This window comes from Stegodyphus dumicola, chromosome 1 (assembly GCF_044657685.1).
Source record: "Stegodyphus dumicola isolate Sdum_Otavi_A_Nest chromosome 1, ASM4465768v1".
Classification (NCBI taxonomy): domain Eukaryota; kingdom Metazoa; phylum Arthropoda; class Arachnida; order Araneae; family Eresidae; genus Stegodyphus; species Stegodyphus dumicola.
In genome coordinates, this window is record NC_140768.1 from 101,827,475 (window position 1) to 101,850,648 (window position 23,174).

The window sequence follows — 23,174 nt, forward strand, 5'->3', positions numbered from 1 at the left end:
ATACCCGTTATACTGATTGTAAGGATATGTCTGACTATTTACATAGGGTCATTTCATCTTATCAGCAGTTAAAATCTACTGGTGTTAAACCTGATGAAGAATTAATTGCAGGAATAATTTTAGCTAATTTACCTGATAGGTTTGAACCTCTTATAATGGCTTTGAAAAATTGTGGTGAGGCAATAACAGTTGACAATGTTAAAAATCGCTTGTTAGCTGAAGATTCAAAACCCCTAGTCAATGAAAGTAAGGAATACGCATTTGTTAATAAAAATATCAGAAGCAAAAGGTACTTTAAAAGAAAATGTTTTAAATGCGATTTGTTTGGCCACCAAAGCTCCGATTGTCAGAAGTCACCTCTCAAAAAGGATAGATATAATGAAAACAAGTTTAACAAAAAGTCTAATGTTGGATTAAAACATAAAAAAGGGGAAGAAGCTTATGTAGTGGAAATTAGTGTAGCTAATTCTAATCCACATCCCAATATTTGGTACATGGATTCTTGTGCTTCTTACCACATGACTCCACATAAAGAATTATTAGATGATTATCAGGATGCTAGTATTCATCAAATAAAAACAGGAAGTTCAGCAATAGAAGTAGAGGGTAAGGGTAAAATAACTTTCCTCTTATCTAGAAATAAAAAAAGGGAGTCTGTAACTTTTAGTAATGTTTTACACATTCCAAAGTTAATAGCAAATTTGCTGTCCATTAAGTATTTAAATAAAGTATTTGGAATGGTTAGTACTTTTACAAGTGAAAGATGTTTTGTGTATGATGGTAAACATTTAGTTGCTACTGGAACAGGTATGGGAGATAACTTGTATTCTCTTGATTTATGTAATGAGTGGGCTTTAATTACTGATAAAAATATTTCAAATGAATTATTACACAAAAGAGCGGGCCATTTAAGTGAAGGAGGAATGACCAGATTAAAAGATATGGTCGAAGGTTTTACATTTAACGGAAAATTGTTAAATTGTGTGTCATGCATTAAAGGCAAAATGCATAGACAACCATTTCCCAAGGGAAAAGCTAAGCGTGCAAAAGAGTTATTAGGCATAGTACATAGTGACCTTTGTGGGCCTATGAATGTTACATCAATTGGTGGTTCTCGCTACTTTATTAGTTTTATTGATGATTTGTCGCGAATGACTTTTGTTTATTTTTTGAAAAATAAATCTGAAGTTTTTGAAAAATTCAAAATATTTCAAGCATTTGTGGAAAGGCAAACTGGCAAATCAATCAAAATCTTACACTCAGATAATGGTACTGAGTATGTAAACAATGAGATGGATAACTATTTAGCATCAAATGGAATTCAGCATCAAAAATCTATTCCATTTACACCAGAGCAAATGGGTGTAGCTGAACGTAGTAACAGAACTCTTGTAGAGCGAGCACGATCAATGTTGGTGGATGCTCACCTTGATCAAAATTATTGGGCTGAAGCAGTGCAAACTGCAAATCACTGTAAAAATATCTCTCCAACTATTGCAGTTGCAGGTATGACCCCTTATGAAAAATGGTATGGGGATAAGCCAAATTTAGAATACTTGAGAGTATTTGGATGTCGCATTCCAAAACAAAAACGTAAAAAGTGGGATATAAAAGCAAAGAAATTAATGCTTGTTGGGTGCTGTCAGGATAGAAAAGGCTATCGAGTAATAGATCCCAAAACTTATGAAATAATAAATGCACGAGATGTACAATTTTTGGAAAACGAAATGTACTACAAAAAGGCAAGTAATATGCCAAAATTCTATGATGAATCCTCATTCAGTGGGAGCGTGATTATGACATTTTCAGATACTGAGAATGCAATAGCTGATGATCAGAACGGTGAATTGGAAGGGATGGTTAATGATAATACTCAGTCTGATCATGAATTAGTTAATGCTAGTGTTAAATCTAATCACGATGAACATAATACTGCTCAAAATGATAGCCATGATAACAGTAGTGTAGTTGATGAGCTACCTACATTGACTAGAAACAGAAAACTTAGATTCCCAAATAGTTATACGGACTATGACACACACGGGATGCCAGAAATGCCAATGCCAAATTTAGATCGAATGTGCTTTGTTAAAGCTATGGCAGCAGCAACAAATGGTATGTATTCTGAACCGAAAACCATTGATGAAGCATTAAGGGGCAATGATGCAAACCATTGGAAGGATTCTATATGGGAGACTATATTAGGCCATATTAAAAACAAAACATGGGAAATAACAGATAAACCTTATGATAAGAACATTGTAGATTGTAAATGGGTTTTCAAAATTAAATGTAATTCAGTAGGCAAGATTGAAAGATATAAAACACGTTTAGTTGCTAAGGGCTATTCTCAGATTGAGGGAATAGATTATGCTGAAACATTTGCACCAGTTGTCCGATACGTAACATTAAGAGTTTTATTAGCTTATGCAGCTATATATGATTGGGAAATTGACCAAATGGATGCTGTAATGGCTTTTGTACAGGGAACTCTAAATGAAGACATTTATATGAAAATTCCAGACGGTTTCAGTGAATTTTACAAACAACAACTTAAAGAAAAATTTGAAATATAAGACTTGGGACCAGCAAATTATTGCTTAGGAATTAAAATTGAACGAGATAGAACTAAAGGGTCCATTAGCCTTAGTCAAACTCAGTATGTAGAGAGTATGCTTTGCAAATATAATATGCATGAATCTCATGGTGTAAAAACACCATTAGACCAAAATCAAGTACAGTCAAAAGTCGTTAATTCGGACACCCATAATCCGGAATGATCTATAATCCGGACCTCAAAGCTTAAAGCTTTCTGCGCATGCGCATAGGCGTTTACGCGTGCGCGTAAGACTTTTACGACTGCGCAGATGCGTGTGTGCAAGTGCAGAATAAATTTTCGCGTGCGCGTTTAATGTATAACGGACGGTATAAGCTAAAATTATCTATTTCAGTTAATGTTGATGATTGCGTTGTTCCGTAATGTTTGAATTGGATGCGGCTTATTATTTTTTGCAGATTGTAAGAACAATGTTATAAAAGTAAACTTGAACTTTCGATTATGTCAAATAGAATTTCCGATGCTGGAGCTCCCAAAGAATCTACAAAACGAAAGTATGTTTCGATGTCCATCAAACAAAAAGTGGAATTGCTGCAAAAAAATGGATAAAGACATGAAGAAGGTGACAGAGAGGTTAGTGAAAACAAAAAAATTTCGATTGACAAGTTAGTCGGTATTCTCGGCACAGCAATTGCGGGACTTGAACAGCGGAACTTTTTAACTGAACAAGAAATTATGTCTGTTTATAGAATTAAAGAGAAAGTATTATCACATAAAACGAAGCGACTTAAATAACTTACATTGAAAGAAATGTTTAATAAAGTAAACAAATAAATATTAAGCCTTTTTTTTTTTTTGTAAATTTTGATACCCTTTAGATCATAATTGTTCTTTATTTCATAACTTACGGTTTCATGTTTTTAATTTTAGAATTTCTGCATGCCATCTTACGAGATTTAAACTAATGATCGATAATCCGGAATCTCCGAAGTCCCGACGAGTCCGGATTAACGACTTTTGACTGTATTATCTAAACTGCAGATACCAACTAGTAAGGAACAAAAGCTACCTGTTCCTTATCAGGCTGCCATTGGGAGTCTGCTTTATGCAGCTCAAGCAACACGGCCAGATATAACTTATGCTGTGAATTTCCTTAGCCAGTTCTCCAATAATCCGGCAAGGGTTCACTGGAATGCTGTCAAGCGCATCATGCGGTATCTTCAAGCCACTACAGATGCTACATTGTCTTTTTCAAAGGACCATAGTGCTGATGTCCTTGGTTACAGCGACTCAAACTATGGAGGTGATGCTGGGGATCGACGATCAACCACTGGATATGTTTTCCTCATCGGAGGTGGTGCAGTGTCATGGTGTAGTAAGCGTCAACAAACCATTGCAACTAGTACAACAGAAGCCGAATATATGGCTCTTTCTGCAGCTACTAAAGAAGCCATATGGCTCAACAAAATTTTAAAGAACTTGGGATTATTACTGCAAAGCCAGTATTATTATACTGCGATAACAACAGTGCTATTAATCTCAGCAAAAATAGTGTGTATCATGGTAGATCAAAGCATATTGATATACAACATCATTTCGTGCGAGAAGCTGTGAAACTTCAGCACATTGACATACAATATAAGACTACTAATGATATGATTGCAGACTTTTTGACAAAAATTGTAAACAGTGCAAAACATGAAATGTCTGCAAAAATGATGGGTTTAAAATGAAGACCAATGTAATTTAATGTTTTATTATATGTATGTGTGCTGATGTAATTTCTCATTGTATTTAATTAGGATGATATTTAAAGCTAAAGTGGGAGTGTAAAAAAGGTTAGCTTTAAATATGTTCTTGGCCCATAGATGGCGCCACTGTTTTTATATTCTTCTATAACTGTGCACTCCAATAAAACTTCACTTGTGTTCCAAACTCCCAACAGGTATGTTGTGTATTATTTATTCTCATGCATGCAAGTTACCACTCTCTGCTATATTGAGTTTCTAATAACTGGCCAAATCTGTCTTCGAGAGCATCTGTCTGAACTTTGCCTGGCAGGAAATATTTAAATTTTAATTCCTCTATACAATACCTGGTTAATTCGAGAAGAGCATGCGTTGTATGAGAAAAAGCGAAGTTTGTTTCTCTGGTAAGTGCTAACAATTTTTATAATGCAGAACAATTTTTATAATGCCATGCGTCAATCCAGGCAAGAACTTTTTCAGAAAGAGACATCTTTCATCTGCGTCACTTAAAGTCATAGGCTTCTGATAAACATTCCTTAACCTAATACCTTTGAATGGTGTTTTCACATTTACGATATCAAACCATGTGCATATTATTTCTATAAAATCTGCAGTTGAGGAATAGTATGGAGTATCATACTTCTGTCCCAATTCCTGAAGTCCTTCAGAAACAAACTTGTTAAATATTTTTAAAGCTATATTTTGGCGCTCTAAATTTGAGGGATTGAGAGCTTTTAAAGTCAAACCATAACTATATTTGAATAATGGTTCACAACTTTCTAGCTGATGCATTTGTTTTAAAGCAGAAAAAGATGCTGTTAGCATTTGCATATTTTCCATAAGAACAAGTTCATTTGAATCTGAGTCGAAACAAGCATTAAAGTCTGGAAAATGAAAACACTGCGAAGTTTTTTTCTGGTTGAGCCAGTTGTTTCGGATACATTTTAAGATGTGAACACTATCAATAGCAAAAAATAACGGTCTCAATATATTGGCAGGATGTTTATGAACTGTAGATATTTTTGGTGGACTGGCAGAATAAAAAATTGCTTTTGAATTAATAGAATTGTTATCACTCACTACTGTGATCACCATAAAACCAATTTCCTCCAGCTTGAGAATTATTTTTTTAGGCACAGAAACAGTTCTTCAGCTGTTATTTTTGCAATATGTAAAATATGAACAACATCTTTATAAGACGACAGAAAACTCTGAATCATAAATACATATGCTGTGGTAGCTGCGTGGACACTGTCATGTGATGAACCATATACATTTCCTCCTTTGAATTCAAAAAAGGGCTTGATATGTATTTCATCCATCAAAAGTGAAACACATGAGTCATTTTGTTGTAATAATGGGTACTTAGACTCAATATATGACAAAAATTTACTATCATGCTGTTCCATTTTGGGGTTTAGTTGAAATGAAGAACATAATCTCCGCAGGGTACTTGGATGCGGCAAGATCATGTTTACGGAAGACATTATGAAACAATATCCATGAGGAGATACTGAATAAAGCAGTGAGCAAAAGATTAAGACATCCGTACTGTAATGCCTCCGTACTTTTTTCTGCATTAAAAGACCTATTTGGTCATTTATGAACTGTATCATATGCAAGTTATCAACACCTGAATTAGTTTCTAATATATCGTTTAGCAACGTTTGTACCATGTGTAGTTTTGAATCATTTTCATGACAAAGATTACAACAAACAGCATTTGTTTTCTCAATAACTGCTGTAACATCATTACAGTTACTTATGTTTTTAGGTATGACAGTATTTCCTAACTTTGTTGCTTGAATGCCTTCAATGTAAATATTTAAATCAAGCCCTTCAGTCACCACTACTGATGCTACAATACATGGTGCAGTTCGTAAAGTTATCAAAGCAAAGATAATAATATCCGATTTCTGAATGATGGACCACTGTTCTGGCAAACTAATTAAGCACAACTTTTCAAAGAGCTCAGAAAGACTAGTAAATGTCATTTTTTTTGTCATAGTCTTCTTTGGATTTTATGCTTTCAGTAATTGCAGTTTCTAAAGCCTTGTTTTCCAATCTTTGTTTCTTGCAGTCAAAACTTTCTCTTTTCTTACAGTATTTCGACAAATAAGCCGCGCAATTAGGAAGTTTTGTAGGAACAGCATTGCATGCTAGACAAGGATGCTGTAAAACTGCTGTCACTTTTCTGCCGGTTCTTTCATCGTAGATTTCTGAAACTCTTTCGATGTCACATGCAGCAAAATGAAGCTCACAGACCTAATGAAATAAAAGAGACAATTAGAATCCTCATAAAAATTCTATAAGGAAAAAAAATTCTTTTTTTTTAACCTTTCTAAAATGTTGTAATAGGTGTATTTAAGTAAAAAATATTAGCTTTATTGAAAATCAAGAATTTTCATTAATCAGTAAGTTCAAAAAATTGCTTCTTATAACAAGAAAACAAAATATGGTTATTTTAAAATTTAATGGTTTTGCCAGATTCTTTATTAGCTTAAATTCGAAGCTAAATTTTAGTGAACATATACTTTTAAAATATTTATCATTATAGTTCAAGAATATATTTAATGGAAATTTTCTTCTTTTGTTTACATTTTTTAAATTATAAATATAGTTTTGACTAATGTACTTCATAATGTTTTACAATTGGTCTCTTTTAACTATTACGGAATTTGAGAACAGACGTCAATTGTTCAGTTTTTATGTGAACTAAGTATTAAAATATTTTGGGCGTAAAATGCTACATTTTTAATATATATTATAATTAATATTGGAGTTCTTTTATGTCAATATCACTCTAGATTGCTATGGCACGTTCTAAATATTTGTTAGTTACAATACTTAAATTATTTAACGATTTAATCAACATTTTCTAAAATTAACGATTCGTAAAAAGATTAGAATTATAACTATGATAATCATAAATTTTTTTATTACAAATTTATGTTCACCAAGAAGTATTTTATTATTCAGTTGTGAAAGGTGACAACTGAAATTTTCAAATCATCTGACATTTTGCATACAAAAATATATAGCTAATTTTTTTCCTCTTACTTCTTTTGAAAATATTTCTTACCTAGACCAAAAAATTCAGTTGCATAAATACAGTGAATGATAAAATATATAGTGAATGATATGGAATACATTAAAATATATAATGAGCAGATTGATATTTAGTATGATAGACAGTAATCAGTAATCAAGAAAACATATGTTTCTTACCCTAGAAGCTTTCGTAGGCTGGAAGTTTTTTCGATGGATCGCCATTATCCATTTCTTTCGAAGATCTGGATCCCTCGGGAAACGAAAAATGAACACTTTGGGCTGTCCTTTGTAGTTTCCTTTACATCCAGGGACGCAACATCTAGCTGGCATGATGTGTGTATAATCCAAAACGTAAGCGTAAAACAAAAGGAAGAGAAAAACGTTTTCTACAGGAGATACAAAAATACAGCAATGGCGAACGGTCACACCAAGACTACTGAGAGCTGGTGAACATATCAGTCAAAGGTCAAGGCTACGAGTCGCAAAAGGTCTCCTCATCGTGACGTAAGATGACGTAGCGAGGGGAGTGATACGGCCTTTTAAGTCTCGGTGGTGTCGGTACTGCTCACATTATTACCAAAGTCCCAGGTAGTAACCTTTATCGCCTCCAAAATGTCGCCAAACTACCAGTTACCATATTCTAAAGATCAGCCACTATGTCATTAATGTATTACTTTAAGAGCTCGACTAATCCATCAGTTGAATAGCTGAAGTAACAGGAATAATTTCGATTTTAGAAATTGTTTTTAAACATGAAATTATGCAAATGAGAGATTTTTAAGGAAGCACTTCCGCAAAGGATCCGTTAAATGTAAACATTGCCAAAAATGATGATAAAAGTTCAGAGCTGGTAACCCGGCGATTGGTTTGTCAGAGGTAACAACCCGGTTCGCTCTTAGAGAATATTTCTCGTCTGTTCGCCACTGGCTAGCGGTGCGTCACTACTGGGTGTGGTGGTGAAAATCGGCCGGGGGGGGTGAATATAATACAGCTTTTTAGAATAGTATGGCTGTGTTTTTACGTAATTTTAAAAGACTTTAAACACACGGCTTCTAAAATATTATGATTAACGTCGGCCGCAATAATATGCGTTTTAAATAATTAAGTTTTTATTTTTATTACTGTTATTTTTACCTAAAATAATACGAATTAAATCAGTTTTTATGCTTAAAAATTTGATATATTTTTAATGCATTTTTAAAAATTACTTTTCAGAGGATGCTAGGTGTTTATATACAATAGATGATTAGAATGAAAAAAAATATTGGTTCTCTGAGATGACAAAATACTTTTATGTATTTCCAGGGTCATCAAAGTTAGTAAACCACTGCTTTGAGGAATTAATCAAAGTTTGAAGGAATCTTGAAAGATAACAAGATGTATAATGTTTATTCTAGTTTTATTTACAATGCTACTTTAAAGGATTTGAGTATTATTGAAGATACTTGGCATTGTCAAATTTATTATGAAAAAGACAGTTGTTTCAAAATAAAATATATTTTAAGCTATCAGCAAGTAAATTCAAAAAACAACTTTGAAAAAGTGTAAAATGAATGTTTTAAATGTATTATTTAGTAATGAATCTATTAAATGTACAGTAGCACTAATTATTAAATATAATTTTGAGAATATCGACAAGCAAAGCACTTAATGAAAAAGACCCTTTTTACTAAAAATATTAGTATTCCGTATGAATGACAGAGAATATATGTAATGAATACCGGGGCCAAATACCTATATAGAAAAAAAAAGTAGTATTCTCTACCTCGAAACTTGCAAAAGTAATCCTACTATGCAACACATAGTTAATTTCCGATTACGTCATATTGCAAGTATTTTCTTCAGATTTTTCCTACAGCTGATATTGAATACTGGTAGTTTGATCTGGTTTCATATCATGGTTAAAGGGCTGGCTGCATGGTTGATTTTTCTAGTTTTACTCATATGTAATGCAAATACAAGCCAGTTTTCCTTAGAAAGTTGTTCAAAACGGCATCTTTCTTCAGGTCCACAGCCGATATTCTTTACCATATTCGAATAACCTAAACTTTCCTTCAGATTCTACATTAACATGATGTATCTGTTGTAAGCAGGACAATGATCTATCCGTGTAGCAGGAGTGTATTTAAAACATGTCAGAATCATGGGATTCATAACGAAATTGACCATGTTTTAATCTTGAAAACTTTATAAATTTTCCCAATTTTCTTAAGTCATGGGTTTTACTAACAAGATATTCATACTTTTGTTCAAGATCACAAGCAGTTGAGCAATACCATTGCTGAATACTGATAGTTTGACCCAAGTTTGAATCCTCAGTATTCAGTATCTTGGGCCATCACACTGTCATGCCGCCTAAAGTTATTACTGCTTGGCATAATAACAATCTCACTTGACCATGTTACCCACTTTGTCAAAACTAATATATCAGCTGCAATCTCTCCAAAGACTCTCACTATAACAGAGATTTAAAAATATCTTTTTTAGAATAAAAATAGGTTTGTCAACGTCTGGCAACAATTCATGAACTTTTCACGCAAAGCATTTACGACTCATTTCAGATAGAACATTTTGAGAAGTGTTTCATCTGCCTTTTTCATACGTATGGCTGCATCATTCAGAAGAAAATGATGTCGTGTTTAATTTCATCAGGGGTTTTCCCTCATCTGTTATAAGTAGAAAAAATTTCAATGATATCCTGGAACTGGAATTATCATAGGGTACATATTAATTTGTCAACAGCATTGGTTATTTCATAAATGGAAATGAGAATATTGCTTTTTCCATTCTCACTTTGGATATTCTAAATTGCACTAATGTATATAGCATTGAATTAGGTCCATTTTAAGATAAATTTGCAGAACATCATTTCTTATAAGTTTCCAAACATATTTTCAGTGGTGGACCTTCTTACAAGATTCAGATAATGAAGATGTAATATTTTGTTATTTAACAAATAAATATATATTTATTATTGAAGTGGCAATGCCATATTTGTATAATGTAACCATTGCTCAGCAATGTAAGAAATTGTTTAAAATGAGAATTCTGAAGTTTTACCAGCTAGTAGTTGTATGAAAATTTTGCCACTAAAGAATTTTATTCAAATTATCTATCTCCCTAAACTTAAAATAAAATTTATGTTTTATTAAGAAGATCATCTGTTATTTTGTCAATTACTGCAAATTACTTTACAGTATATTTAGTGAAATTTGTGTTGTCAGAAATAGTATTGTATTGTCAGAAATTATATCATTTTCTTTTCATTCTTCGTGCCCTACGATTCGATAATGTTGAAACACGGGATGACAGAAGAAAGAGTAATAAATTAGCTCCAATAAGAGATTTGTTTGAAAATTTTGTCGAGAATTGTCAGAAATTATATCATGTAGGGCAGTGGTCGGCAAACTTATTAGCCAAAGAGCCAAATATGAACATTACAACAATTTTTAAAAAAAATGGGAGCCAAATCTGCTTGTTTAATGAACTTTTATTACACTAAATAAAACTAAATTGAATACTTAATAAATATTTATTAATGCCAACAGTGTGCTTGCATCTCCTTGGAAAGTTTGAGTAAGTCGGTTTTGTATGTTGTTTTTAATTTTAGGCATGATTCCAAGTTCTCATCAATAAGACGACTTCTCAGTTTACTCTTGATAATGTTCATGCTTGAAAAAGATTGTTCGCATATATATGTAGAACCGAAAAGGGAAAGAACAGCAAATTCGAGCTTTCTCAGCTGATCGTAAGAGTCAGGAATACTATTCCAAGCGTTGAAAATGATCATGTCTTCCTTCTCCAGGTCATTCAAAGCAGACCACTTGTGTTGTGAACTAAGATCACATTTTTTCTTCTCGAATATTTCCAATTCAATTTAGAGTTATTACAATTTAGAACAAATTACGTTCGAATTTAGAGCGCCATATCTCCTTGTTTTTTAAATCCAGCAATTGTATTTCAAAGCTACCAATGTCAATTTCAAAAGGAGAAAATTTCAACTTGGTTATCGTTGCATGAAGAAGATTTTTGACAAATGCTAAAGTTGCTCTGCTGTTTTTAAATTCCTGAAACCTGCTGAGAAATACTTTCCTCATATTTAAAATTATTGTTTTAAAATGGTGTTTATCAATAGAGGAATTATTTTCTTGGCGATGCTTCAGCAGACTCGGAAAGTGAAACAATGTTTCCCTTTCAAAATCCTTCTCGAAAATGGATAATTTGTTTTCGAATGTTATTACTTCTTCTAACATCGAAAAAATTAAGTTTAAGAAAAAAGTAAGTTAATAAGTAACTCTTTAATTCTTTTCTGAATATCTGCTTTGTTCTTAAAATCCCGAAATAGCACTTCGGATGCATTTATAAAACAATTTTTTATGTATTCGCCGTCTGTGTACGGTTTTCCTCTCTTAGCAATCTCTTGGCTACAGACAAAACCTGCCAAATTAATATTGCTGGAAGATTGCATCCATTTATTAAACACAGAAGTTGACGACATTTGACTCTTCTGAAGTTCCTCAACTGTTTTCTTCCTTGCATCACCGGTAGGATATTTAGAGCTAAATGACGCGTGCTTTCTTGTAAAGTGTCTCTCTAAATTTGACTTCTTGTTATGCGGGAATTTCTCCTTACAAATAAGACATGTCGGAAGTCCATTAAAGTTTTGAATAAACACAAAATTCTCTGTCCACTCAACTTTAAATTCGCGGTTTTCATCTTCTGTTTTTCTTTGCTTTTTTTTTTTTTTTTTTTTTTTTTGGTAGCCATGTTAATTGGGGTGCATATAAAAATATTCCAAATATATTTTTTTCTAAAGCCACCAGTACAAAATTATTATCATTATTAAATTGATGAAAATAAAAATTTTTAAAAATCTTTTTAAAATATACAATTTTATTAATATATGTAGCTGCACTAAAAAGAAAAAATAATTTTTCTATCATCAGAATAACAAAAATTTTAATATGATTAAAAATGGAAGAAAACTTCCAACATTTGGACAAATAGAAGTTATCGAAAAATCGATTACAAATTTTGTACCGGAACCACAAACATACATAGCAGGTGTAATAAAATCGTATAAAAATACCTGTAAGATGTGCAGCTAGATTAAAAAATACAACAAATTTTTAATAAGAGAGGACAACGGGAGATACGGTAGATAAAATAAAACTGTTCTCACTGCAACTGCTGCTCTGTGATGCCAATTTGTACCTTCATTACTTTACAAAAAGCATGCATGTGCATGCCGGTATCTTGTACATGGTTTATGTTTACGTTTGCGAAAACTAATAAAATTAAACTTGATGTTCGTTACGTATTTTTACAACAATATAAAATTTTAATTACCTATCTATCTTTTTACTCAAACAAAAAATTATACATGTTCTCGATTTATAGAAGAATTTTAATTTATCAAAATAAAATGTAATTTTCTTCTTAGCAAGTTTTTTTTTTAAATGAAAATATTATTGCGCCTTCCGTGGATATTTGTACCAGAGCCGCACTTAAGGAGCCAAAGAGCCACATGCGGCTCTGGAGCCGCACTTTGCCGACCACCGATGTAGGGGAATACATGACTTTGGACGAAAAGCTAGAACCTTTTTGAGGACGATGCTCCTTTTGGCAGTATATGCCTAAGAAACCTGCAAGAAATGGTATAAAGATATTTACTGTGGTTGATTTTAGATCCTTCTATACTTTGAACATGGGAACAATATGCAACGATAAGATTATCCCACCTGAATTTGTGTCGAATAAGAATAGAGAACCGTATTCAACTCTCTTGGGGTTTCAAAAGAATATAATGCTACTTTCTTATATGGCTGAAAAGAACAAATGTGTTAACTTTTTGTCAAATATGCACAATGATGACCATATTGATGAAAGCACGGGAGATTTGAAGAAGTAATTACGTTTTATAACATGACAAAAGGAGCAGTTGATATAGTCGATGAAATAGGTGGCACTTATTCTGTGGCCAGAATATCAAACTGATGGGCATATTATTTTCGCTATTAAATATTGCCGGCATTAAATCAAGGATCTTGCTTTCATCTACTAAAACTCCACTAGAGAAGTTCAGGAATAAGAGGCACGTCTGATTTGGTCTTTGCACTTTTAGATTCTCATTTGAAATCATAACAGGAACAGTAGGAATATAATGGAAGATTCTTTTGAAGATTCGCAAACAAAGAAAAGAAAACTATGTTACCGGAGATGTTACATGTGCTCAAGAGAAAAAAAAAAAAAAAAAGACAGAAAATCAAAAACTGTATGTGTGAAGTGTAAAAAAAAAATATGTCAAGAACACTGTTAAATAGAAGCTTCATGTATAAACTACAAAATACCTAATTTTTCTTGAGCCTAATTCATTTGAAAATTAATTATATAACTCATTATCCATGCAATAATTCTCCATAATTTGGATTATAATTGCATTCAAAAATAAAAAAACACAAATTTCTCATAGAAATCAATGATTCCTAGTCATCTGAAGAAAATGTAAGTACTTTAATTTGTTATTAATTTTAAATTAACATTATTTTTAAGCTATTTTATATAATTTATATAATTTTAAAATTAACATTATTTTTAAGTTATTTTATATAATAAATGTTGCAATTAATACAGAATGCATTATTTTACTGAATAGTAATAATATGTTTTATTGTATGTCATTTAATTGCGACGCGCGTTCTCGTGTTAAATAATACATCTTGCGTCCTTCCGGGTTGACTATACACCGCTAAATGTCATTATCAACCTATTCATTTTACTTCTATATGCTAAATATCTTATAACTTGACTTGTACACAGCTAAAATCATGGCTTCCATATGATAAATATCTTGCAACTTAACTATACCAAAGAATGTCTCTAACAATGCATATTCTTTGACTATACACTCTAAAATCATGGCCGATTAGCTGTTGGTGAGCTTGGCGAATAAATACGCATCGGCGCCAACGGATCCTTTGCGGAACAAAACCCATTTTTAATTTTGTTATAAAGCTGGAATGGGACTACAATTCAAATCAAACACAACTGTCGCCAAACAGTGTGATTTAGCACCAGTAATGGCTAAGTGTGATGTAGCACTTTGGCATACTTGTAAGTTTGATTAATTCGGGATAAGTCAGTTTATATTTTAAAAAAAAAACTATATATTATCTGCTGTTTAGCTGTCTTTAAATTGCATTTTGAAACATTTATTAAAATTTGGGTCTTGTCTTTAATGTAACAGCATTCAATAAGTATTTTGAAATTCACAAGATGCTGAAATTAAGAAAAGTGTGACTTGTATGAAAATGGATTAACGCTAACTGGTCAGTGTGAAAAATTATGACAAGCGAATTAACTTTTTATATGTTATCTCTAACTTGTGTATGTTGACTAACAAAATAAAGAACAATCTGTTCTTTCAAACTTCTTGTAGAATGACTGATGCAAGATTTCCAGCAATTTTTGTGCTCGATGAAATTTTGTAATCGAATGCGATGTCTGTGTAGGCGTTTATGTGTGGAATGCTATTTTCTTTCAAAATCTAAATAATTCATATGTAGGCATTTGTTATTCAGGTTGATATTAAATATAATGTCTCATTTTATAATTTTAACTTGAACATTTTCCTTCTGTGTATATGGCTATCAACCATTAATTGCAGTTTGTATATGCTCAATTACCCAGAATTCTTCATTTCCCTAGCTTTCTAGATGTTTGAGATTTTACTGTATTGTAAATTTTATTCTATTATTTAACAAGGTGGTGCAATTAACCACATATTTGAATATATATTATTATTCAAACTTATGAATTATGGCCCCAAAGGCTCATAACCTTTCAGGTTATGTCCCAAAATTCCATCAACTACCTAATTGGAATTCATATATCTGTAAATTCAGAATTGGCTGTTTTCTTCCATGGTGAAAGAAATCAGCCAGAAGAAATATTTCTTCCATTTAAAGTGAACAAACTTATTAGTACTTCCTGATTATTCACCCTCTTCTCCCTAAATGTGACGGAAAAGTATTTATATGGCAAATCAGGTATGTGCTTAAACGAGTAATTTTTCATGTTTTTTTTTTTTAATTTTTTTTGGGGGGAGGAGGCAGTCTCCCATATCAACTCATATCTCAAAATCGGTTTCAAAATTCTTTACCCATCAGGGGGCTCACTTTTGTGAGTACGGATTTGGCAATCCCGAGGTACCCTAGCCCTTCAGGGGATCATCTTCTTGCTGAGACGGGTGTCACGATCCTGGAGCCCCAGTGATCTATCCTCTTTTCCGTCTCCTCTCCTCTTGGCTGGAACTTTTTCCCTTCCGTTCTCCCTTGTGGTTTCTCTCTTCGGAGTTTGGGGCTCGTCACGAGAAACTGAAAGAGCCCTTGCCTCTAGTTTTCAAATGGCGAGAAAACTGCCCACGTGTTTGCCGTGCGTGGAGACCCGTGTCGCTGGAAAGGAGGGTCCTGGTAGTTGAGAGGCGAGGTACTGTCCCTCAACTACCAGGACCCTCCTCCACACTGCTTTGGCCTCTGCTTCAGCTAAACGGGAGGCACCTTAGTCGTCCTCACGGGTGTCAATTGGCTGGTCACTAGTCCTTGTGTCAATGGCTTGGAGTCAAGCTCTCGGGAGTACCTGCTTTCGGGAAAGCCGACTGTGGGGCTTCAGTTTGCGTATAGGTCCGGCTAGCCCTAACACAGGAATCTGTGTTCCCTTGTTGGGTTCCGTGGTGGGCGGGGCCGTAGGACCCGAATTTTTTCTCTTTCAATTATGGCTTCTCTATTTATTCTAAAAAAACCTGACTCAAAAGACACTAACCAAGATATTGAAATTGTTGATAAATCAATTAACAAGAAGATTCGTACCGATGAAAATGACAAAAATACTGAAATTATTGACAAATCTAGTACTAAGAAGATCCGAACAGATGCAAATGCCAAAGAATCTAATGATTGTCGAAGCTTCCTTGTCGTCTCTAGTTCTTCTGGTGAACTGCAAAATATGTCTCCTTTTCTCGTAAGCAAATACATTCAATCGTGCATAGGTGAGCCAAAGAACATAAAGCGTCTCCGTTCTGGAGACCTGCTTATTGATACCGTATCGGCCACCCAGTCTGCTTCTCTTTCTCGACAAACCAAACTTGGAGAAATACCTATAACTGTGTCAGCACATAAAACACTTAATTCTTGTAGAAGTGTGATCTCGGAGATCGACCTTCTGTGTGTTTCAGAAGATTAGTTCGTCTCCGAGTTAGCTGACCAAAATGTCTGTGGTGCTAGGCGGATCAAGATGCGAAAGGAAGGTAAGTTGATTGACACGAAACACGTGATCCTTACCTTCAACACGCCTGTTCTGCCTAAGAATATTAAGGCCGGATACTTAAATTGTCCTGTAAGACCTTATATTCCTAACCCTATGCGATGTTTCCAATGCCAGCGTTTCGGCCATTCTAAGATGTCTTGTCGTGGCAGCCTCACATGCGCCCGATGCTCACAGATTGGCCACGATTCTGAAAATTGTACCGCTGCGCCTTCGTGTATAAATTGCAAGGGTCAGCACCCAGCATTTTCACGCCAGTGCCCAAAATGGAAATCCGAAAAAGAAGTGCAGACTGTAAAAGTTACCAGGAACATCTCGTATGCTGAAGCCAGAAAACTAGTTCAAAGCACACAGCTCCAACAAAACAAATCATATGCCAGTGCCGTTAAAACAACACGTAGCATTGCCACCCAAACATCAATAGGCACGCAGACTGTACCAAATAAAACCCAACCGACCACATCCAACAAGAAAACGGAAAATTCAACGCATTTAATACAAAATAAAGAAACAGTCATTCAAAGTAAACCCAAAACAGCCACTAAAAAAGTATCAAATAAAAAAAGAAGTTCCAGCAATAGCTCTTTTAATGAAATGATTTCTGAATCCGAAGTAGAAGAGGGTCTAGAAGTTCCCAGGCATCTACTTCCACAAAAAACCAAACAAGAGCACAGAAAGAACAAGAACCAGTCATAATGGCCACCCTCGTCTCATGGAACTGTCGCGGTTTCCCCCGAAATTTGCTCGATATCAAAACCATAATTAATGCTTATCAACCTGTATGCTTCGTAATACAGGAAACAAATCTAAAACCAGAACAAGAGGCAAAACATCGGAGGTTTTCTTTCGTCAAGAAAGATAACCTTGCAGGTGAGCGTGCCAGTAGAGGTGTAAGTCTCCTCACCTCACTGGATTATCCTTCAAATGTGCTTTCTTTGACGACATCCCTCCAAGTTGTCGCTACTCAAAGAAATTTTGATATTGTTGTTACAGTCGTTTCTCTGTATTTACCTCCAAACGAGCATATTGATCAGCAGGATAAATGGCCTTATAGAGCAGCTGCCTGAGCCTTTCATCATAATAGGTGATTTTAACGGCCATAGTCCGCTCTGGGGTAGTAAAGATACAAATTGCCGAGGAAGACAAATTGAGCGATTGATTGAAGATCATAGCCTTTGTCTCCTGAATAATGGGCAGGATACTTACTTCCATGAGCCTTCAAAGACATTCCATGCTCTCGACCTTGCCATCTGTTCACCATCTCTGTTGCCTTTTTGCACTTTTAATGTGGGAAATGATCTTTACAACAGTGATCATTATCCCATTTTTGTGTCTCTTGCACGAAGAGGAGCAAACCCCATGACGAGACTCCCTCGGTTTTTACTGGACAGGGCAGACTGGGAACTCTTCTCTTCCATTGCAGAGCTCACAGATCAAATGGTAGAAGATGGGCATATCGATGACGCTGTTGAAGCTGTTACTAATACTATTATTCAGGCAGCTATGCTTTCCATTCCTAGAACATCAGGAAAACTACTAAAATATTCAAAACCATGGTGGAATCGCGACTGTCATGAAGCACTGAAAAAACAGAAAAAAAGCATGGGGTATTTTTCGTAGATATCCTACTCTGCGAAACCTCATAGCATTTAAAAGAGCCAAAGCAAATGCACGAAAAGTAAGGAGGCACAGCCAAAGGAATTCTTGGATTTCTTATGTGTCGTCAATAACATCCTCCACGCCTAGTAAGCGGGTTTGGGAAAGAGTTCGAAAAGCATGCGGCATATATAAAGACCACTCACTTTCCTTTTTGGAAAAAGATGGCCGAGTGATTAGCTCCATAGAAGAAATTGCGAATACTATTGGTGAGATATTTGCTGCCGTTTCTTCCAGCAGAAACTATTCACCTGCATTTCTCTCTATGAAGCAGCACTCTGAAATAAATCCCATCGCATTCAACTCTTCCAAATCTGAGCCTTACAATAGAGATTTTACTATGCTTGAATTAAGGAGTGCTTTATTGCAGACACATAGGTCTTCTCCGTGTCTTGATGGCGTGAATTACGAAATGCTAAAGCATCTGTCCTATAAGTCACTGACTGCCCTTCTCAAACTTTACAATAGAGAGTGGAAGGAGCGTACCTTTCCCAGTGCATGGAGGAGCTGTTGTCATTCCTATTGCTAAGCCAGGGAAAGATCCAAGGAATCCCTCCAACTATGGGCCAATTGCCCTTACGAGTTGCCTATGCAAACTGTTTGAAAAGATGGTAAACAGCCGCCTAGTCTACTTCTTGGAAAAGAATAATATTATATCGCTTTATCAAAGCGGTTTTCAAAAGGGAAGAACGACCGTAGATAATATGCTTCTTTTAGAGACATCTATTCGAAAAGCTTTTGTCAAAAGAAGTCACCTTGTCTCAATATTCTTTGACATTGAGAAAGCTTATGATAAGGCATGGAGATACGGTATACTCCGGGATCTTCACGAGAGTGGCTTGCGCGGCAACCTACCAATTTTCATACAGAATTTCTTGAACGCTAGAACTTTTCAAGTAAGGATTGGCTCTGTTTTTTCGGATGTTTTTCAACAGGAAGAGGGTGTGCCTCAAGGCTGTGTGCTTAGTGTAACTCTGTTCAGCCTAAAAATAAAATCTGTATTAAAAGAACTTCCTCTCACCATCTTGAGATCTCTATATGTAGATAATTTACAGATTAGCTGTCGAGGGGCTGACATGAGCTACATAGAGAGGCAATTGCAGATGGCTCTGAATAAGATCTAGGAATGGTCAAACAAACAGGGATTTACTTTTTCAAAACAGAAATCTGTGTGCGTGCACTTTTGTAGGAAGCGTGGTCTCCATCCTGAACCTGAGTTATATCTGAATGGTACAATTATTCCAGTTGCGCCTGAAGCAAAATTTTTAGGAGTGACGTTCGACCGAAAATTGACTTTCCTTTTTCATGTTTTAAACCTGAGAAAGAAGTACTTAAAAACACTAAATATTTTAAAAGTGTTGGCGAACACCTCCTGGGGTGCAGAGCGTTGCTCCATGCTTCGCATTTATAGAGCGCTTATCCGCTCTAGAATGGACTACGGCTCACTTGTTTATTGATCCGCTCGCTCATCTGTTTTGTTAAAACTGGATCCTGTTCACCATCAAGCTTTGCGGATTTGTTCAGGAGCTTTCAGGACTTCTCCTGTCCAGAGTCTGTATGTTGACTCTAACGAACCATCACTTTATCTGAGGCGTGAGCAATTGTCCCTTTTGCAATATTTTAATATTCTATCTCAACCTGAACATCCTAATAAGCTATGCTTACTTGATAATGAGTGTAATACATTACAGTAAGACCCCGCTTAACGCTGTTTCGGTTTAGTGCTCTTTTATTTCAACCCGGGGATTCCACGAAATCGCTCGCAGCATACGGGGATTCCCCGAAATATTATGCAGCGATAGGTTTCAAATACATATCCGAAAGAGTGTACTTGTATTTCTTGTTTGGTGCAGTACTGTACAGACATATTTTGAAGGGGTAAATGTGGAAGATGTCGAAGAAATATTTCAAGAAGCAGCGGCTAGTCTTTCTAATGATGAGCTCGAGGAATTAACTGAACAAGAAGAAAACAAAAATGTTGACAGCAGTGATTCAGAAGAAGAGCAAAAAGAACTTTCGATGGCGTTTGTAAAAAGGAGTTTGTCTACCATAACTGAAATAATGGATCAATTCATTGAAAATGATCCGAATTTTGACAGGAGCTCAAAAGTAAGGCGTGGTGTTAGACATGCTCTATCCGTTTATGAAGAACTTTTAAGAGAACAACGCAAAAGAAAAAGGCAAACAACATTAGATGCTTTTGTCACAAAAAGGCAGAACACTGAAAACGTGGAAGGCTAACTAAATATGACTGACTGAGATTTTTTTTTTTTTTAAGAATATTCGTTTTGTTATTTATATTTTGGTTTTATTTTTGCAAGAAATAATAATGTGGTATTAATTTGGGCTTTAAGAAATAAATGTTTGGTTTTATTTTTATTAAAAAAACATACTTTTTAAATTTAATACCTAACCAATTTCCTAGCCATCTTCTCCTAACCCCAATATTTACATGTAAAGATAGCCTCGTTTAGCGCTGTTTCGCATTACTCTCTACTTTGATGGAACGTATCCTCCGCGTTAAGCGGGGTCTTACTGTATTTGAAACACGTCCATCCTTTATTCCTACCTTTCCTTTAAGAGTTCGCCCTATCATTGAGGAACATTCCCTCTCTGATATGCGCCTGCAAGCAGTACAGAACTTTGAAATCCCACCTTGGGAAAATTCACGGATTCAGCTTCTTGATGTTTTCAAACATCACGTGAAGGCAAGCACTAACGAGATCGTATACAGACGACTCTTCGCTGAGCACAGACACAAATATAGCAGTTATCTTCCAGTCTATACAGATGGGTCCAAGTCAAAAGATCATGTTGGGATGGCATTTGTAATTGAAGATCACATGGAGACGCTTGCAACGTGATTTCTCTGTCTTGACGTCCGAACTAACTGCGATATATTATAGTCTCTTGTACATCTCAAGGCTCTGCCACAAAAAGTTTATAATTTATACAGACTCGTATAGTGCGCTTAAATCATTAGAAGCTTTTTCTAACACTCAAAATCCAGTAATAGTGGATATTCGTAAGTTACATATAAACTTAACAGGTCGTGGATATGAAATCCTGTACTGCTGGGTTCCCGGGCATGTGGGAATAAAAGGGAATGAGGTGGCAGGTATCACAGCGAAATGTGCTGTAGAACTGTCCAGTCGTCTCATCCCTTTTTGGGACATCTGTTGTGTTGTGAAAAACAAGACCCGAAAAAAAAAATGGCAGCAACTTTGGGATGTTCAGCTTCAAAATAAATTAAGACATGTAAAGCCTAGAATTGAGCATTTGGAATTAACCAAACATCGTAAGGAGGAAGTTCTTTTGACTCGCCTCAGAATTGGCCACACTAGAGTGACACATAACTACCTTTTAAAAGCTGAGAATGAGCCTGTTTGTTCAAATTGTAATGTTTGTCTATCTGTCCGTCATATTTTAATTGAGTGTCCATGTTTTAATAGTCTTCGTCAAAAATATTTTAATAGCAGTGACTTACCTCTCGACCGTTTAATCGGAAGAGAGGTCAATATTAATTTATTTTATTATTTAAAAGAGACTGGCTTTTATTATCTAATGTAATTTGTTTTGAAGACTGTGTCTTGAATTTTAATGTGTGCTTTTAACTTGTTTTTATATGACTTCATCCTCTGGATTTGGTACATTTGTATACTTGTTTTTAATTATTGTATTTTAATTTCATCATTTGTAATCATCCCATCTCGTGTTTGGCGGGCTATAATCATCTTTGGTTTTGCGCCATAATCTCTCACTCACTCACTCACTCACTCAAAATTCATTATTTATTTTAAAATTGAATAAAATGTTTAAATGGAGTACAGGATTACAAATATTAATAGTTTCTGAAAAGGAGGTATAAATGGTAAATATATATTTACAGAAATTAATATAAAGAGAAATCCCATTTTAGTACACCTACAAGCTTATTGCGAAACATTTTTTGTTCTTGCTAAGAGTAGTCAGAATATCTTCAGCTTTAACAGATATATTAACAATGTATATATAACATAGCAAGTATACTTACTGATTGTCGGCTCATTCTGTTTCTCAAGAAAAAGTTCTTTCATTCAAAGTGCTGGATACAAGGAAGGGTGACTAGGACTTTTAGAAGTTTTCTTATTGTTGAAAATTGTTCACCATTACACACATGCAGAGCTTCCCCAGGAGATTTCTGTGATTTTTTTCAAACTGCCTATTTATGTATACCACAGTTCAGACTACCTCAGTGCTACAAGTTCACTTCAACAGACATTTTCCTGGTATTTTTTGTACTAAATTTTGCTTCCACTTGGGCTGTTTAGAGTCAATTTGAGAGCGGGTACCATCTGGAAGAAGACATACGAAACTTTCTATAAACATTTTGTGTTTTAGCAGCCGTTCATTAATTTCATTTTTAACATAGTAAAGGTATAGCAAAAAAAAAAAAAAAAAAAAAAAAAAAAAAAAAAAAACAGCAATTTGAAAGTATTCTGTGTTAGTGGGTTTTACCAGTGGATCATTGACTGTGTCTTTGGTTATTCGAAGTACGGTGATTTCAACATCTAGATCACGATAAAGCTTTTGCCCTGCTATAAACTTATAGCTGAATGTCTCCACATCATTAGTTCTCATCTCACTCAGAACAGCTACAATTTAATCTAAATTATATTGCTGAGGATATCTATCTTCTTTCTCTAAAATTATACTCAAAGAGAGGTTGACTGAAAATGCTCTGAGCAGAATATGTAAGGCTACAATAAACTCAAATCTAATAGCACATCGCAGATAACTAATCATAACAGCAGTTTCTCTTTCTTTCCATTGATTTATACTATCCAAAGTTTCTGCCATTT

General features: G+C 34.6%; 2 protein-coding genes across 2 annotated transcripts; one reads left to right on the forward strand and one right to left on the reverse strand.

Annotated features, from left to right (window-relative positions):
• Positions 1–2,690: 2,690 nt before the first annotated feature.
• LOC146999177 (uncharacterized) lies at positions 2,691–4,171 on the forward strand. The gene is made up of 2 exons (XM_085812071.1): positions 2,691–2,735; positions 3,599–4,171. Exons 1-2 carry the CDS (start codon positions 2,691–2,693, stop codon positions 4,169–4,171), a joined length of 618 nt encoding a protein of 205 aa, XP_085668197.1.
• Positions 4,172–6,285: 2,114 nt separating this feature from the next.
• LOC118192146 (uncharacterized) lies at positions 6,286–7,867 on the reverse strand. The gene is made up of 2 exons (XM_035363045.2): positions 7,534–7,867; positions 6,286–6,570 (listed from the first exon to the last, which is right to left on the reverse strand). The coding sequence occupies exons 1-2, from the start codon at positions 7,684–7,686 to the stop codon at positions 6,286–6,288; spliced, it is 438 nt and encodes a 145-aa protein (XP_035218936.2). The 5' UTR covers positions 7,687–7,867.
• Positions 7,868–23,174: the final 15,307 nt, after the last annotated feature.

Excerpts from the sequence above, each read along its gene's own strand:
- LOC146999177 (XM_085812071.1), top strand. The coding sequence starts at position 2,691 with ATGCATGAATCTCATGGTGTAAAAACACCATTAGACCAAAATCAA. Across the intron at positions 2,736-3,598 it reads CACCATTAGACCAAAATCAA|ATACCAACTAGTAAGGAACA; the intron begins GTACAGTCAAAA and ends TCTAAACTGCAG.
- LOC118192146 (XM_035363045.2), bottom strand. The coding sequence starts at position 7,686 with ATGCCAGCTAGATGTTGCGTCCCTGGATGTAAAGGAAACTACAAAGGA. Across the intron at positions 6,571-7,533 it reads AGCCTACGAAAGCTTCTAGG|GTCTGTGAGCTTCATTTTGC; the intron begins GTAAGAAACATA and ends TTATTTCATTAG.